We start from the raw sequence: 16,274 nt of genomic DNA on the forward strand, positions 1-16,274 counted from the left end.
CCTTTCCCAGTCGGTCCTCCTGCTCCTGGGCTAGCCCCTTTCCCAGTCGTTCCTCCTGCTCCTGGGCTAGCCCCTTTCCCAGTCGTTCCTCCTGCTCCTGGGCTAGCCCCTTTCCCAGTCGTTCCTCCTGCTCCTGGGCTAGCCCCTTTCCCAGTCGTTCCTCCTGCTCCTGGGCTAGCCCCTTTCCCATTCTTCTCCTCTGTACCGCAGAGGTTCTGAGCCTGGAATCTAGGGATCCTCTGAGGGGTTGTGGTAGATTTCAGGGAGTTTGTGAACTTGGGTGTAGAAAAAAATGGCATCTGTTTTTCAGTAACCTCTAACCAAACTTTAGCATTTCCTTCCATTAGGAAGAATGTGGATCACAAACATTCTAAGAAGGCGATCCATAGGCTTTACCGGATTTCCAAAGGGGTCCTAGACATTGGGTGGATAGAGATGGGAGGACCTGGGTTCAAGTCTAACCTCAAATACTTTCTGGGCAAGTCACTTAATCCCAATGGCCTAGCCTTTCCCCCTCTTCTATCTTAGAATTGATACAAAGGCATAAAGTAAGGGTTTAATAAAAAAAAAAAAAGTCCTTGACCCAGAAAAGGTTAAGAACCCATCCATGCTCCAGGGAACAGCTGATTCTTATCTCTTGTCATCACCCTTGACTTCCCACCAGCTTGCCAGGCCTAAATGATTTGTCCACTCTGTTCCCCACCTCCTTCCTGCTCAAAGTTCCAGCAAGAATCTTCTCTCTCCTTGAATCTTAGCTCTCTGGAATCCAGGGCTGAGGTTCACTCCCCCTAAATTTAGTCTAGAACCCTGAAAAGAGTAGCTGTGCTGCTTCCCTCCCAGAAATTTTTAAGCCAGTTCTCCACCTCCCCTAGCAGGATGGCTGGGTGGAGATTTATGGTGGCTACTGGTAGATTCCTGAGCCACAAACTCAACATGCCACCCCATAAATCCCTGGTTGTAGGACGGCTTTATAAGGATGCCCTGTTTTCAGAGGGTGGAATGGCTGACCACTCCTGGGTGGGGCAAAGATGGAGCTCACGCTAAGGGCCTCTGAGCTGACCCCTCAACTGAACTGTGACCCTGGTCCCCGGCACAGTGAGAGAGAAAGGCTGCCATTATCCCTCTTCTTCTCCGTCACATCCCTGTAGCCCTTGGGAGGGAGCTGATAGTGACCAGGGAGAGCCCTAAAGCATTAGGATGTAGATTTCTGCAGAGAGAGTAGGGGGTAATGGGAGCTTTAGGGTCAGGAGAGAGCTGGATGGCTTTCAGTAGCTATGGGCAGCCTGTCCAACCTCCAGGGTTCCCTCTCTCAGGTTCTCTTCCTGTAAAAGGGGATAAAGATATTCACATTCCTCCTTTTGTCAGGCATCTAAAGTCTGTCACAATCCGGCTCCCGTCTACCTTCCAGACTTATTACACATAACTTCCTTTCATGGAATCCACGGTTCAGCCAAATTGGCTTTCTCACGTGTCACAGATGTTATCTCCCACCAGCATGCCTTTGTAGACACACGCTATTCTCCTGTGCCTGAAACACATCTCCTCTTCTTAGAATTCCTTATTTCCTTATAGATTTACCTTCCATGGGAGGCCTTTCCTGTTCCCCCAGTTGCCTTGTATTTGTTTATATAGAGAATAAACACAGCATAATGGAATAGAGGACCTGAGTTCAGATCCTACATCTAATTCAAATGGACTGTGTGACCTTGGCCAAGTCACTTATCTTCTCAGTGCCCTAAGATTATTTAAATTGTAAAGAAGATGTAACCTGCATCAGTAAAAGGAATTTCCTCTCTTGGGAGTTCCCTATGCTGGTGGAAACACAGGTCTAGCCTCCCCTCCAAATATATAAAAATATTTTAATATATAAATAATATATTGATATGTGCATGTAGGTATATTATACTTTTTCAACCTTCTTTTTTGACTCAATCCACTGAGCCACCTCCCTGCCCCTGGCTTTGTAGATTTTATCCTTGGTGACCCCCAGGTACAGTAAAGTGTTTAATGAATGCTTGCTTGATGGATTGGTTATTCACCTCACCGGACTGTCATAAGGAAAGTGTTTTGTCACCGTAAAGCAATGGCCTGAGATGGCTATTATTATCCTTATTGTTCTGGGGCAAAGAGCTTTCTGGCTCCTTTTCCCTCTCCCTCCATCTCTGGCGGTCTCCATCCCAGGCACTCCCCGCTCCTCCTAGGACACAGACACCACATCTGGGACTCCAGCTTTGGTCAGCCCTTGGGGAGAGCCCTCCTGGGCTTGGGGGAGGACCTCCTTCCTCTCAGACCGTTGGGAAGGGGTGTTCTAGGAAGCCTCAGACCCAGAGACCAGGCAGGGAGGGAACCTGAGGATGACTCATCAGCCTGAAAGCTTAGGAGCTGGGGGAAAAACCCCCATGCATTTCCTCTCCTGAGAGTCCAGCTGGAGAGTGAGGGATCCAGGGCTGGTCTAGAGGGATATTCACAATAAGAAACCGGCAGGAGATACTCCAAAGCCAAGTCCTGGGGTTTGTTATTTAGTTGTTTCAATCCTGTCTGCTTCTTCATGACTCCACTTGGGGTTTTCTTGGCAGAGAATCACTGGAGTGGTTTGCCATTTCCTTCTCTAGCTCATTTTACAGATGGGGAAACAGAGGCCAACAGGATTAAGTGATTTACCCAGGGTCACACAGGCTAGTTTTGATCTCCGGTCTCTCTGGCTCCAGGCACTCTATCCCCTGCCACACTTGGGGTTCACTGATAGCAAAAAACAAAAAGGTGCCTCTGGTGCTGGGGTGATAATGGTAGTAAGCTTCTAATAAGGGGCAGTTGGGTGGCTCAGTGGATTGAGAGCCAGGCATCGAGATCCTGGGAGGTCCTGGATTCAAATCTGACCTCACACACTTCCTACCTGTGTGACCCTCAACAAGTCATTTGACCTCGGTTGCCCAGCCCTTACCAATCTTCTTTTTGCCTTGGAACCAATCTATAGTATTGATTCTAAGACAGAAAGTAAGAATGGTTGTTTTGGGTTTTTTTAAAGAGCAAATGGTTTAATGCACCTCCCTTCCAGTCTAACGTACAGTTAGAGATGAGGCAGATTTTGTCAGGCAAAGCCTATTATCTACCTGTAGGGGACCCTGGAGAGGGGATTACTGAATTGCACAGGAGTTTGGACCCTCACGGTCCCTTACAACTTTAATATTTTATGATTTAAAAAAAAATCAGATTTTATGGATACCTTTTGTTTTCACATTTTGTCCATTTCCAAATGTCTCCTCTTCACCCCAACCTCCCCATCATGCCCTCCCTTTTATAATTTTAGAGAAGAAACAGCAGTTTAGCAAAAATTAATCAGCATGTTGACTAGATCTGATAATAAATGCAGGGTTCCCTTCCCATAGTCCCTCCCGTCTCAGCAAAGAAAGGGAATAAGGTGGTTTGTTTTTTTCCCTCAACTTTTGTTTGGGTCAGACTTCATTATTATAATTACACCAAATTTGATTTTGTTCATTCTTTCTGTTTAATATTTTGTGAATCTTCTTGGCTTTGGTTTTCTCTAACATAAGGAAATTAGACTAAGCAATTTTTAAAAGTTCCTTCCAGCTCTGACATTCTAGGAAGTGGGATTTTAGGATCCATTGAAATGATGAGAGAGGAATCCCTTGGCAGGAGGAAAGAGCTGACAAGGACGTAGAGTCTTAGTGTTGAAAGGGCTCTAGGAAATCGTTTGGTCCAACTTCTTGCCAAATACAGGCATGACCTCCAAAGCATCTCTGCCAGGTGACCAGTGACTAATCAGATAATATATGTAAAAAACTTGGAGAAGTTTAAAGCTCTCTATAGAAATGTTTGTTGTTATTCAGGATCTGGCTGAATACTTCATTTCCTACAGTTCTGACCTATAAGAAATAACTTCCTGGTCTTGGGCCAAAATCTTTCTTCCTGGAACTTCCACACATTGATCCCAGCTCTCCTCTCTGGAGTTAGGACACAAATCCACTGCTACCCCACAGCCCTGTACATACTAGAAGCCCTGCTTTGACCTGGTCATCTCATCTCAGAACAAACATTCCTAGTTCCTTCCTCTAATGAGATGATGTCCACATTTTTTAACCTTCCTAAATCACCTTCTAGTTCATCATTGTTGGGGTTTTTTTTTAACTTAAATTTTTTTTCAATTTCATGTAGAAACAATTTTTAACAATTATTTTCTGATAGTTTGAGATTCCGGATTCTCTTTCTCCCCTACCCAACAAAGCTGTAGATAATTGGATATAGTTGAACCAGTCCTTTCATGCAATACATATTTGCATTTTCACCATGTCTTGATTGAAGGCACATAACACAATATACATATGCAACTCATGAAGGAAATAAAGTGAAGGAAAGCCTGCTTTGATCTGCATTCAGTCTCCGACAGTTCCTTCTTTGACTGTGGAGACCATTTTTTTTAATCATAGGTCCCTTGTGAATATCTGGGGAACTTGTTTTGCTGATACTAGTTTAGTCCTTCATTGTTGATCATGAAACAGTATTTCTGCTACTATATATATTGTTCTCATGGTTCTGCTCACTTCACTTTGCATCAGTTCATATAAGTTTTTCCAGGTTTTTTCTGAACTCATCTTGTTGATCATTTATTATGACACAGTAGTATTCCATTACAACTGTATACCACAATTTATTCATCCATTTCCCAACTGATGAACATCCCTTCAATTTCCAGTTCTTTGCCACTACCAAAAAAAAAGCTGCTAAAGATATTTTTGTACAAGTAGGTCCTTTTCCCCTATCTTTGATCTCTTTGGGATACAGACCCAATAATGGTAATTGCTGGATCAAAGGATATGTACAGTTTTATGGCCCTTTGGCCATGGTTCCATATTCCTCTCCAGAATGGTTGTATCAGTTCACAGTTCCATCAACAGTGTCCTAAATTTCCTACATACCCTTCAACTTTTATCATTTTCCTTTTTAAACCAGCAATACCACTGCTGGGTCTGTATCCCAGGGAGATCAGAGAAAGGAGGGAAAGACTTACTTGTACAAAAATATTTATAGTAGTCATAGGCAAAGAATTGGAAACTGAAGGGTTGTCCATCAGTTGGGGAATGACTGAAAAAGCTGTGATACATGTAATTAGTCTATATGAAGTAGCATCTCTGAGTTATTTGAATTTGCATCTCTCTAATAGTGATTTGGAGCATTTTTTCCTATGACTAAAGATAGTTTTAATTTTTCCATCTGAGAGTTGAGAGAGAGAATGCTTCATATCCTTTGACCCTTTATCAACTGTGGAATGCTTTATATTCTTATCAATTTGACTCCATTCTCTATATATTTGAGAAATGAAGATTTTGTCAGAGTTTGCCATAGGCTTTTAAAAAACGTGACTTAAAACGTTTTAGCCCTGGGCCAGCAGTTACTGAAATGATTTGGCTGTTCTGAGAAGAGGAACAATGCCTTTAAAAGGTAGTTAGGCTGTTTCACAAGCCTTCTCAAGTCTATCAGAAAGGAAATTCTGTGGTGTCTTCCCTTTCAACTCGGCTACTCCCTTGGCCAATCTCCTCCTCCGTCTCCCACTCATTATCTCTTTACCTTTATCTCCTCACGCCCTCAGATGCCCTAATCTTCGACTTTTATATGATATTCATAATTCTCTGCCCATCTGTTCGTACCAATCAATTAGCATAATGGTTTTATCCCTCTCTGTGAAATGATTATAAAGTAACAAGGTGAATTTTTTAAACATGAGAGCCATGACTGCTAAGACAAAGATATGTTTGTAAAATTTTAACAACCAAATCTAAAAAAAAAAAACAAGGAAAAATGTTCCACACTTTTAAGTTTAATCTTCATTAACAAAAAAATAAATCAAGCCCCATTTTATAATATTTGTCAGTTTCCGAGTTGTTAATGTCACTTCTAAAATTGAACAGTCAGTTCTTGGGAGCCACTATGAGCTGGTTCCAGCACATTCCTGAAGGTCTCTTTGGTTTAATCAGTATTTATTAAATGCTTTTTATGTGCCAGAGACTGCTAGATGGGGGAGATTCAAAGGCAAAAATGAAATATTCCCTGCCTTCATCCTAGTGAGGAGATTGCAAATAGTACACAGAGAAGAAATAGAAAGTATATACAAAGTCATTCTAAGAGGGAGATAGCACCAATGTCTGGGTGTCTGTGAGTAGGTGAGGGGTGGGAGGAGAGAGAATGGAGATCAGGAAAGATCTTGTGTAGGAGAGGCCATGTGAGCTCTGTTTTGAAGGAAGCTAGGGATTTCATGGGGCAAAGATGAGGAGAGGCTGCATTTTGGACATGGTGGCACTCTGGGTCTTTAGAGATGGAATGTCAATGGGATGTTTTAATGTGAGAACTTCAACCTCAGCTAAGGCAGAGGTCTGCTTATACAATTTTAACAACTGACTCTCAAGAAAAACAACAAAAAAGTAGAAGGCCAGTTTTAAACAGAAAATATTTGAAATAAATTTCTTAAAAAAAACCTAAAACTAAACATGAGCCTATGAAATGAGTCTGGAAAAATCAATGGAAGGCAGATTATAGAGTGCTTCCTTTCATCTCTAAATTCTTGACATTTAAATGAATGTTATTCCCATCCAGGAATCAAATGCTAACTCTGGGAATACTGTCATTGCTCAGTTCTCCCTGGGAGCTCCTCTTTGGGAACTACTTTAGAACCTATGACATATGACTTTCAATATCCTCAAAGAGAAAATTATTACCCTCTAAGGTTCATTTTGATGTTTACAAAATGGCACCAAGGTTATGTTGTTGTTTAGCCAATTTTTTCAGTTAATTTGTATCAAAAGCTTTGTTGTTTTGCTTTTTAGTTGTGTCCAACTTTTGGTAACCTCATTTGGAATTTTTTTTTGCAAAGATTCTAAAACAGTTTGACATTTCCTTCTTCAGCTCATTTTCCAGATGAGGAAACTGAGGTAAACAAGGTTAAGTGACTTGCCCAGGGTCACACAACTTTAAGTTGTCTGAGTTTCCATTCAGGAAAGTGAATCTTCTTGACCCCACGCCCAGCACTCTATGCTCTATGCCACCTAGTTGCCCTTAATGAAGCAATCAAGCAATGAAAATAACATGAGATTTTGAGTCTCAGGATCTGACTACCATTTGCATGCCTTCAAGGAGGCCAGTCCACCTCTTTGGGGTTTCCAAATTCCTCTTTTGTAAAATGAGGAAGTTATATCAAGATGATTTCTTAAGGGCTCTTCAAACTCTAAAAATCCATTGGATTGACTTAATCTAACAGCAGCCAATCTGGGAAGACCTCTTGGGGATCTCCTGGGTGTTTGTTTTGAAGACAAACCAAGTAGGCTCTTCCTCGTTTGCATATATTATAGAGCAGAGTCCAGAGAATGATGCAAAGTGTTCATTTACCATGAGGGGGTCCTACCTCATCATTTGGAGAAAGGCTCTAAGAAGGTGAAGGAAACTTTTTCCTTTCTTGTAAGACTTTAGCAATCCTGGATGGGCTTGAGGTCTCTTCTCAGTGATTGGCAGGGAAGAACTCCTATAGGCCAGGAGACTGGAGCCTCCCCAGGTTGGCTGAGGACAGAGGGATGCAGTCATTGAGCAAAGCAAACATGGTGCTGACCCATAATCCCTTAAGCCAAGAGGATCCAGGAGGGGCCTGGTTGCCATGGCAATGCTATGTTGGCTAGGGATGGGGATGAGACTATCCAGTCTGGAATTGGCCCTGTCTGCAGTGTAGATAAAAGCCCAGAGGGATGTAGAGTTGAGTATTTCCCATTAAGGACCCCATCTCAGTTTAAGGGAGGGCTCTGGAGAGACCAAGGAGGTAGAGATGGAAGACTTTCTTTCTTCCTCTGACCCTGTTTAAGTCATGGTTCTAGACAGACTACAGGGCAGCTTTTCAGAGCTAGAGAGAAGAAGGGAAGTCTAGGGTAGCGGCAGTAGAGAATATGGGGTTGGAAATAGCAGGATGGGGGGCATGGTTCCTTCTGTAGGACAGGGACAGCAGCAGCCAGGGTCCCCAAGGAAGCCAGGTAGTTTTCATAGAAGCTTACCTGAGCCCCTTTCTCTAAAGGCTTGATTAGATACATAGATTTTTAAGATCTGGAAGGGACCTTTAAGGTCATCTTATCCAAGCTCCTCATTTTACACATGAGGAAATTAATTGAAGGCCAAACAGATTGAGTGATTTGTCCAAGGTCACACAGCTAGTTGATAGCATTGCTGGGTTGGTTCTTCTGAGTCCATTGAGGATTCCTTATTTAGCTCCAGGGGCTTCAGCTATGAATGGCATCAGTTCACTTCTCTCCTGTCTCCCTTCCCCACCTTCTCTGGCTTCTTCATTCTCTTCCTTGACATTGCTTGTTATTGTTCCTCTCTCTGTAGCTGTAGCAGAGATAGGGGCTAAAACCAGCCAGTTCTGATTCATATTCTCCCATCCCATCTCTTTGCCTCTGTTCTCTGGGGCCCCCAAAATACTGGGGGCTGGGGAGAGGGATGCTAGAGAAACAAAGTTGGATCCACTCAGACGGATTAGAAGGCTTGCCTCCATTGATGTGGGTCCCTTGTCTATAGAGAGCCTTATTCTGGGTGCTAGAGAAGAAATTACAAAATTCAGGGAGAGGAGGAAATACAACCTGTGCCTGGGAGAGCTACCAGTCTGATGGAAGAGATAGTACCTGCACCAGAGGGCATGAGCAGGGAAACAAATGTCCATTACTTGTCCTTAAAATAAGCTAACATATGAGAGGCCATGTGATACAGATCAGTGACAGCAAAGTCAAATAGAAACTCATCCCTGTAGGCCAAATATTGAGTTAGAAAACCACAAATTAACATTATCTAGGTTGCATTATAGATTTTACTTTATTAAATCTTGCCTGACATTTTAAGTAGTATTTGGTAGGAGAGTCTCCTGACTTCTTCCTCTGGTTGGGTTTGGGTTTCTGTTTTCTTTGAAGCACATATAAATATTGGTTTGGAAGGATTGACGGAGAGGTTTGGGGCTTTAGACGCCCCTAAGCCGCCTTCTTGGCTCTGCCTTTTAAGCAGTATTTGGGAGATTTTTGAGCAGTGAATTTGACATCTCTGGGATAATAAATAGAGGTTTAGCTTTAGGGTTGGGAACACCTGGGGCCAAATTATGCCTCTGATTCATGTTGGCTTAGTGACTAGGAAGAAAGAGGCCATTTCACCTTTTAGGGTTCAAAGTAACTTTCCACTAGATGATGCAGAGAAGTTGGTTTGAATTGAAAGAAACTACAGAGAAAGAAACATACATTATAAATGTGTATAAGTGTGTGTATATATGTGTGTGTGTGTGTGTGTGTGTTGTATATGGGACAGTTCAAGGGCACAGTGGATAGAGTACCAAGTCTAGAGGCAGGAAGACTCATCTTTCTGAGTCCAAATCTGGCTGGAGACACTTTCTAGCTATGTGACCCTGGGCAAGTCACTTAACCTTATTTGCCTTAGTTTCTTCAGCTGGAAAATGAGATAGAGAAGGAAATGGTGAACTCTTCTAGTACTTTGCCAAGAAAGCCCCAAAATGGAGCCACCAAGAGTCAGACACGACTGAAAAAAAAGACTCATCAACAACAAAACTATATGCGTGTGTACATAAATATGTATACGTAGATATAGATTTACATGTGTTTATATAGTATGTATATAGATATATTTGTGTGTTTATATATCATTTTATACTGTGTGTATATTCAGTGCACATATATATATGCATAGATATACATATATATGTATTATCTGTACACACACTGTTTTAAGTTTTGCAAAGAACTTTACACACACCATCTGGATAGATCCTATAACAACTGAGCCCTCATGAGCTCCATTTGAAAGATAAAGAAATTGAGTCTCCAGAGTGTCCCAAGGTCACACTGTAAGTGTCCAAGGTGGGATTTGAACTTGGATTTTCCTGACTCCAAGTCCTGTGCTCTTTCCCCCTTGACTTGGGCACTTAGGTAGTCCCCAAGTGCTGAGGGGGCAGATGGCAATTCTCTTGTCTAGAGTGTAGACAGGACTAGAGTGGCTGGACCAGAGGGAGATTTTGGATCTGACCTTGCCCCCAGCTGACCCAATTTCTTCCCTCCCATCTGGCTCACAGAGTCTCTCTCTCCCCATTCAGGATCCAGCTGCCAGGGGCCCCAGCTGACCATGAATAAGATGAAGAATTTCAAGCGTCGATTCTCCCTCTCAGTGCCCCGAACAGAGACCATAGAGGAATCTCTGGCTGAATTCACTGAGCAGTTCAACCAACTTAACAGCCGACGGAGCGAAAGTGAGGGTGCTGGAGTGCAGTGCTCCCTGGGTCCTATTTCTGAACATCATTCCCCTGCAGCATCCCATCCCTAGATGGATGTAGCTATCTGTAGATTTAGAAGGAGACATTAGAAGCTATCAAGCCCAATTCCTTATTTTACAGATGAGGAAACTGAGTCATATAAAGGTTCAATGATTTGCCCGGGGTATCACAGCTATAAGTAACTGAGAGAGGGCTTGGATCTCTCTGCCATGCCCTTACAACTTCAATCCAACTCATCCTTGTAACCTCCAGTCCCAAACCTTGGAGGCATCTCTCCCATGATGGCCTCAGTAAAGGAAGATAGATGCTCAGGGAGGGAGAAAGAGGTCTTAGGCAAACTAGCTTTTCCCTTTTCCCCCTTCTGGGGCTAGATAAGGAGCTGCTGCTAATTTTCCCCTCTCAGGCTTGGCCCAAGGGCACCTTCAGCTTGGCCCTCTAGTAGGAGACTTCCAGCCTGAGCCCAGTGCCATCTCACCATCAGAGGAGGATGGGGACAGCCACAGCCAGTCCTCACCTGGTATTCGTTACCGAAAACACAACCAGCGTCGCTTCTCCATGGAGGTAAGAGATGGCTCCCTGGAACTCAGTACCTGGATAAACACAACACGTGGAGTAGGATGACATAATGTGTGAACCCTCACAATAATAGCCACAGTAATAGCTAACATTCATCTAACACTTGAAGCTTTTGCATAGGTTATCACAATGGATCCTTACTATCAATCTGGGAGGTAGGTGCTATATTATTATCCCCATTTTACAGATGAGGAAACTGAGGTTGAAAAAAATTAAATGACTCACTGTCAACTGTCTTTAGGCCATATTTAAATTTATATTTATATTTAAATTCATATTTTCACATTTAAATTCAAATTCAAATTCATATCTTCCTAGCTCTGTCCATTATACCCCTTACCTAAGAAGCTTAGAAAGTATGAACTAGAAAGGATCATAGAAGTCTCCAGTTCAACCTCCTCATTTTCAAAATATGGAAGTGACTCACCCAAGATAACACAGCTATAGCCATCTATTCTTAGACTTAAAGTTGGGAGGGATTATAGAGGTTATGGAGTCTTTTGTTGTTCAGCATCTGACTTCACAGCCCCATTTGGGATTTTCTTGGCAAAGATACTGGTTTGCCATTTCCTTCTTGAGCTCATTTTACAGATGAGGAAACTGAGGTTAACAGGGCTAAGTGACTTGCCCAGGATCACAGAACTAGGTAGTGCCTGAGATCAGATTTGAACTCAGATCTTCCTGACTCCAAGCCTGGTGCTCTATCCACTGCACAAACCTAGCTGCCACATGGAGTCTAACCTCCTCATTTAATAGATAAGGAAACTAAGGCTGGGGGAGGTTAAAGGACAAGGAAGCCCCACTGTCGGAGTCTCAGAACTAGAAGGGATGTCAGAGACTATTTAGTCTAAACTCCTTATTTTATGGAAGAACATGGAAACCTAGAGAAGAAGTGATATATCTTAGGTCACAAGTGTAGTAATTAAATGTAGGAGTGGTATTGGAAGGAAGCCAGGTCCTTGGATTCCAGAGCAGCCCCATTTGTGGGACTCTGTTATCTGTGTGTATGTGATCCTGTAGACACAGTATCTGGCATGTTTGTGTAGGTATTCATTGACTACCTGTAATCACTGGTTGTGCTTTCAGGTTTACAAAAATTTCCCATTTAAACCTCCAGACATCCTTGTGGAGTAGACAATAGACACACAACTCTATCCCCCCCACCCCCTTTTTTTTTTCATTTTTGGTTTGGATCTCTGAACCATGTGATATATATTATATATATTATGCTATAGAGATAGGTTCACCTTTTCGGAGTTGGAGGGCCCAGAAGGCAAATTCAAACTGTCCTAGAGCCCCCATTACCCAGAGAGCTGAGGGAGAAAGTGCTTGCTTCGGGCAGCCAGGCAGAGGGGTGAGGCAAGAAAAAAAAATGTCCTTGGGTGCTGGGAAGAGGAGGAACGGAGCAGCTCCCCAAGTGCGGGCTTTGCACTAGTGCCCAGTCTTAGCCAACACGGATCTAGAGAATCCCAGAAGTGGAAACACCCTGCCGAGGCAGATGAACAATTCGTCTGTAACTAACAGCCCTAGAGAATTGCCCAAGACCCTGAGAATGCACTGAGTCATCCAGCCAGTACGTGCCAGGTTTGGGACTCGAACTCAGTTCTTCTCGACTCCAAACTAGCCCTCTCTCCATGTGCTGCCTTTTGCCCTTATTTCATAGGTCTAGAGATAGACTCCAAAGGGTTAAGTGATTTGCCCCAGCGTCTCAAAGCTAGCAAATGTTCCGAAGTAGAACTAGAACGGTGACTTTCGAGTCCAATGCTGGCTCCTCTCTCCTCTCCCCCCTCCCCCTCCCCCAGTATTTTATGCCTCCATAATGATGTCTGTGGAGGCGTGCCCAGTGTGGGAAGCCCACCAGGAGGGTGAGAGCCCGGCTGAAGTCTCTCTTGGCTCCCAGGTCCTTGAGAGTCTCATCCGAAACCCTCTTTTCATTGTTCCCCTCCAGGATGTCAGCAAACGGCTCTCCCTGCCCATGGACATCCGCCTGCCGCCCGAGTTTCTGCAGAAGCTGCAGCTGGAGAGCCCGGAACTCCCGAAGCCTCTGAGCAGAATGTCCCGCCGGGCATCCCTAGTGAGTCCCTCCACACAGGGTGAGGAGGGGCGGAACACCCGGGGAAGGTCCCACTTTGAGCTGGCGCTGTTCCCTGTAGGAAAAGGCAGGGACCGCGCCCTGGGGTCTATCTACATGCTGGCTGAGGGCTCATTACCGGATTTCAGGAGAAATCCGGCCTTTTGGCTCCACCTGCCGGCCAAGGCAGGACACAGGCAACTGGTCATCCCAACAGCCTCTTGGGTTTGGAAAGCTTTTCAGGCTCCCGGATGCCCAGTTTGTGCTGACCAATATTGCCCTGGCTCTGGGAAGGTGGAAGGGGGGGGGCGGGGTTTGTAGAGAGCGTACACAGGGCACAAGATTAACTCGATCTGCATGACTCACGTGTTCCCCATCACTTTCTTAAAGCCAAAACCATTGTACAGCTGACCCATTTCTGAAGTGTGAATGCTCATGCTGAAGATGAAATGATCACCTCTAGCCAGTTCAGACTGAGTACCAGTGTGCGAGTCCAACCTGCTTATTTCATAAGAGAAGAAAACAGACCGGGAGATTTTAGGGGACTCAACCAAAGGCACACATTGGTTAATAATTGTTCTGGGAGGGAGCAGCAAGGGGGCTCAGTGGATAGAGAGCCAGGAGATCCTGGATTCAGACTCACCCTAGCTGGGTGACCCTGGGCAAGTCAATTAACCCCCATTTCCCAGAGCTTACTACTCTTCTGCCTTGGAACCATTATTCACTATTCTAAGAGAGCAGGTAAGGGTTTACATTTTTTTTTATTTGAGAGGGGCATCTAGATGGCACAGTAGATAGAGCATCAGGACTGGAGTTGGGAAGTCCCAGGTTCAAATTTGGCCTCAGACACTTCTTCGCTGTTTGATCCTGGGCAAGTCACTTAACCCTCTTTCTTGGCATTGAGGAGCCCCAGCTATACAATAACTCCACAGGGTTGGGGTGTGAGGAAAGTTTGCACACACATTTTGGCTTCCTCCCCAGTGCTGCTTCCAGAGCAAATGAACCAGCTCAGTGAGTTCTGAGGGAAAACTACAGACCAGTGGATAGAATAGTAACTTGGGAACCAGGATTCTTGGGGTGGGATGGGGTTGGGAGCTTCCCTCATTCAGAATTAAAGTTGAAGAAAGATGACATGCTGGAGTTTGTTAATCTCTGTTAGAATCTTCTTTCCCCTCCTTAGCTTCATTTACTCCCACCGTGCAATAATTATGGCTGAATCATTTCAGTTGTGTCCGGCTCTTCCTGACCCCATTGGGGGTTTTCTTGGCAAAGATAGCAGAGTGGTTTATCATTTCCTTCTCCAGCTCATTTGACAGATGAGGAAACTGAGGCAAAAAAGGTTAAATGGCTTGCCCAGGGTCACATAGCTAGTAAATATCTGAGGCTAGATTTGAACTCAGGAAAATGAGGCTTCTTGATTCCAAGCCTACCGCTCTAACCACTGTGCAACCTAAGTGCCCATCTCTACAATGATAATGATCATCATAAGAGCTGGCATTTATATAGCACTTTAACATTTACAAAGCTCTTTATATATATTTTACTTTATATAAATTTATAAATTTTACCATATATATTACCTTATATATATTCATATATGTACATATATGTATTACTACATATAAATATCACCAAACAATCCTCATAACTAGGAAGTAGATGCTATTATTATCCCCAGTTTACATGTGAGGAAACTGAGACTGGGAGAGATTAGGTGATGTGCAGATCTCTGACTTCAAAGCCAGTGTTTTTCCACTCCATAGCCTAGGGTGACTCATTTCCTCTCTTGTTGGAGAAAGAGCATGAGGGGAGAGATGTTAGTGAAGGGGATGTTAGTGAAGGTTGTGTGGGGATTGTGGGGGGCCCAAGAGGAAGTGAACAACAACCAATGAGTAGGACATACCCACAGGATGGTGTCTGTCTCTCTCTCTCTTCCCTCTCCAGTCTGATATCGGCTTTGGGAAACTGGAAACTTATGTGAAACTGGACAAGTTAGGTGAGGTAAGAGACTGGACCAGGCTGGGAGAGGGACTGGACACTTCTTGGTGGTTTGTGGAGGGGATCTTTCAGGGATGCTGCCCTTGTCCCCAAGAAGGGGCACTGCTCATTAAGGGCTGAGTCCTGGAGAGTCTGGCGAGGCTGCAGACCACGTCCACCTTCCAGGTTCAGATCTATGACATTCATTTTTTAATTCACTAAAAAACTGTATCAGTATTCTTCATTTTTATATTCCCTTCATTTACAACATACATCTTTCTCCCAAGTAACCATCCCCTAAGCAAGGGTTGTTGTGTTTATTGCTTGCCTGTGTCTGCTTACTTCACTCTGAATCAGTTTATATACATCTTTTCAAGCTTCTCTATATCCATCATATTGGTCATTTCTTACATAACAATAATATTCCACTAGGTGTGCTATAATTTTGTTTACCTTTTCCCCAGTCACTATATATCTATTTTAATTTCTGGGTATTTTCCCCACTATTACAGAAAATACTACTATAAATATTTTGGTGTGTGAGAGCTCTCTCTGTCTCTGTCTCTCTGTCTCTCTGTCTCTCTGTCTCTCTGTCTCTGTCTCTCTCTGTCTCTGTCTGTCTTTGTCTCTGTCTGTCTCTGTCTGTCTCTCTGTCTTTGTCTCTCTGTCTCTCTCTCTGTCTCTCTGTCTGTCTCTGTCTGTCTCTGTCTGTCTCTGTCTGTCTCTCTCTCTCTCTCTGTCTCTCTGTCTCTCTCTCTCTGTCTCTCTCTCTGTCTCTCTCTCTGTCTCTGTCTCTGTCTCTCTCTCTCTCTCTCTCTCTCTCTCTCTCTCTCTCTCTCTCTCTCTCTCTCTCTCTCTCTCTCTCTCTCTCTCTCCCTCCCTCCCTCCCTCCCTCCCTCCCCTCTGCCTTTGCCCTTCTTGGGGCATATGTCTATTGAAAGGAATTTTAACTTTTTTAAAAAATTGTCCTTTCAGGCAATGCCTGACTTGGTGCCCATGGTCTGGGTCTGTCCTGAGGCCCAAACCTTTGTATCCAGAGGATCTGTTTTCCATTGTCCTGGAGATGGAGCATAGAAACAGGAGACCATGAATTCTGGGTAGAGTTCTCCAGATTGCTGGATAGGTATGGACCTGAATTGTGCCTTGCTTGTTTCCAGGGCACCTATGCCACCGTCTTCAAAGGGCGAAGCAAACTCACTGAGAACCTGGTGGCACTGAAGGAAATCCGTCTGGAGCATGAGGAGGGTGCCCCTTGCACTGCCATCCGGGAAGGTATAAACATCTGGGGCTAGACACCTCATCTCATCCCCAGGGACCCTCTTGATGACCACAGAGCAC

The 16,274-nt window shown here is 44.0% G+C and overlaps 1 protein-coding gene across 1 annotated transcript in view; it reads left to right on the top strand.

The window, feature by feature from the left end:
* Positions 1-16,274, top strand: part of CDK18 (cyclin dependent kinase 18) — a 58,077-nt gene that overhangs the window by 24,922 nt on the left and 16,881 nt on the right. Inside the window, exons 2-6 of the mRNA XM_056815815.1 lie at positions 10,136-10,288; positions 10,716-10,873; positions 12,837-12,962; positions 14,904-14,960; positions 16,094-16,208. Coding sequence (XP_056671793.1) covers positions 10,165-10,288; positions 10,716-10,873; positions 12,837-12,962; positions 14,904-14,960; positions 16,094-16,208 — 580 coding nt within the window. The 5' untranslated portion in view covers positions 10,136-10,164. The remainder of the gene's footprint in view (positions 1-10,135; positions 10,289-10,715; positions 10,874-12,836; positions 12,963-14,903; positions 14,961-16,093; positions 16,209-16,274) is intronic.

This window comes from Monodelphis domestica, chromosome 2 (genome assembly GCF_027887165.1).
Source record: "Monodelphis domestica isolate mMonDom1 chromosome 2, mMonDom1.pri, whole genome shotgun sequence".
Taxonomy (NCBI): domain Eukaryota; kingdom Metazoa; phylum Chordata; class Mammalia; order Didelphimorphia; family Didelphidae; genus Monodelphis; species Monodelphis domestica.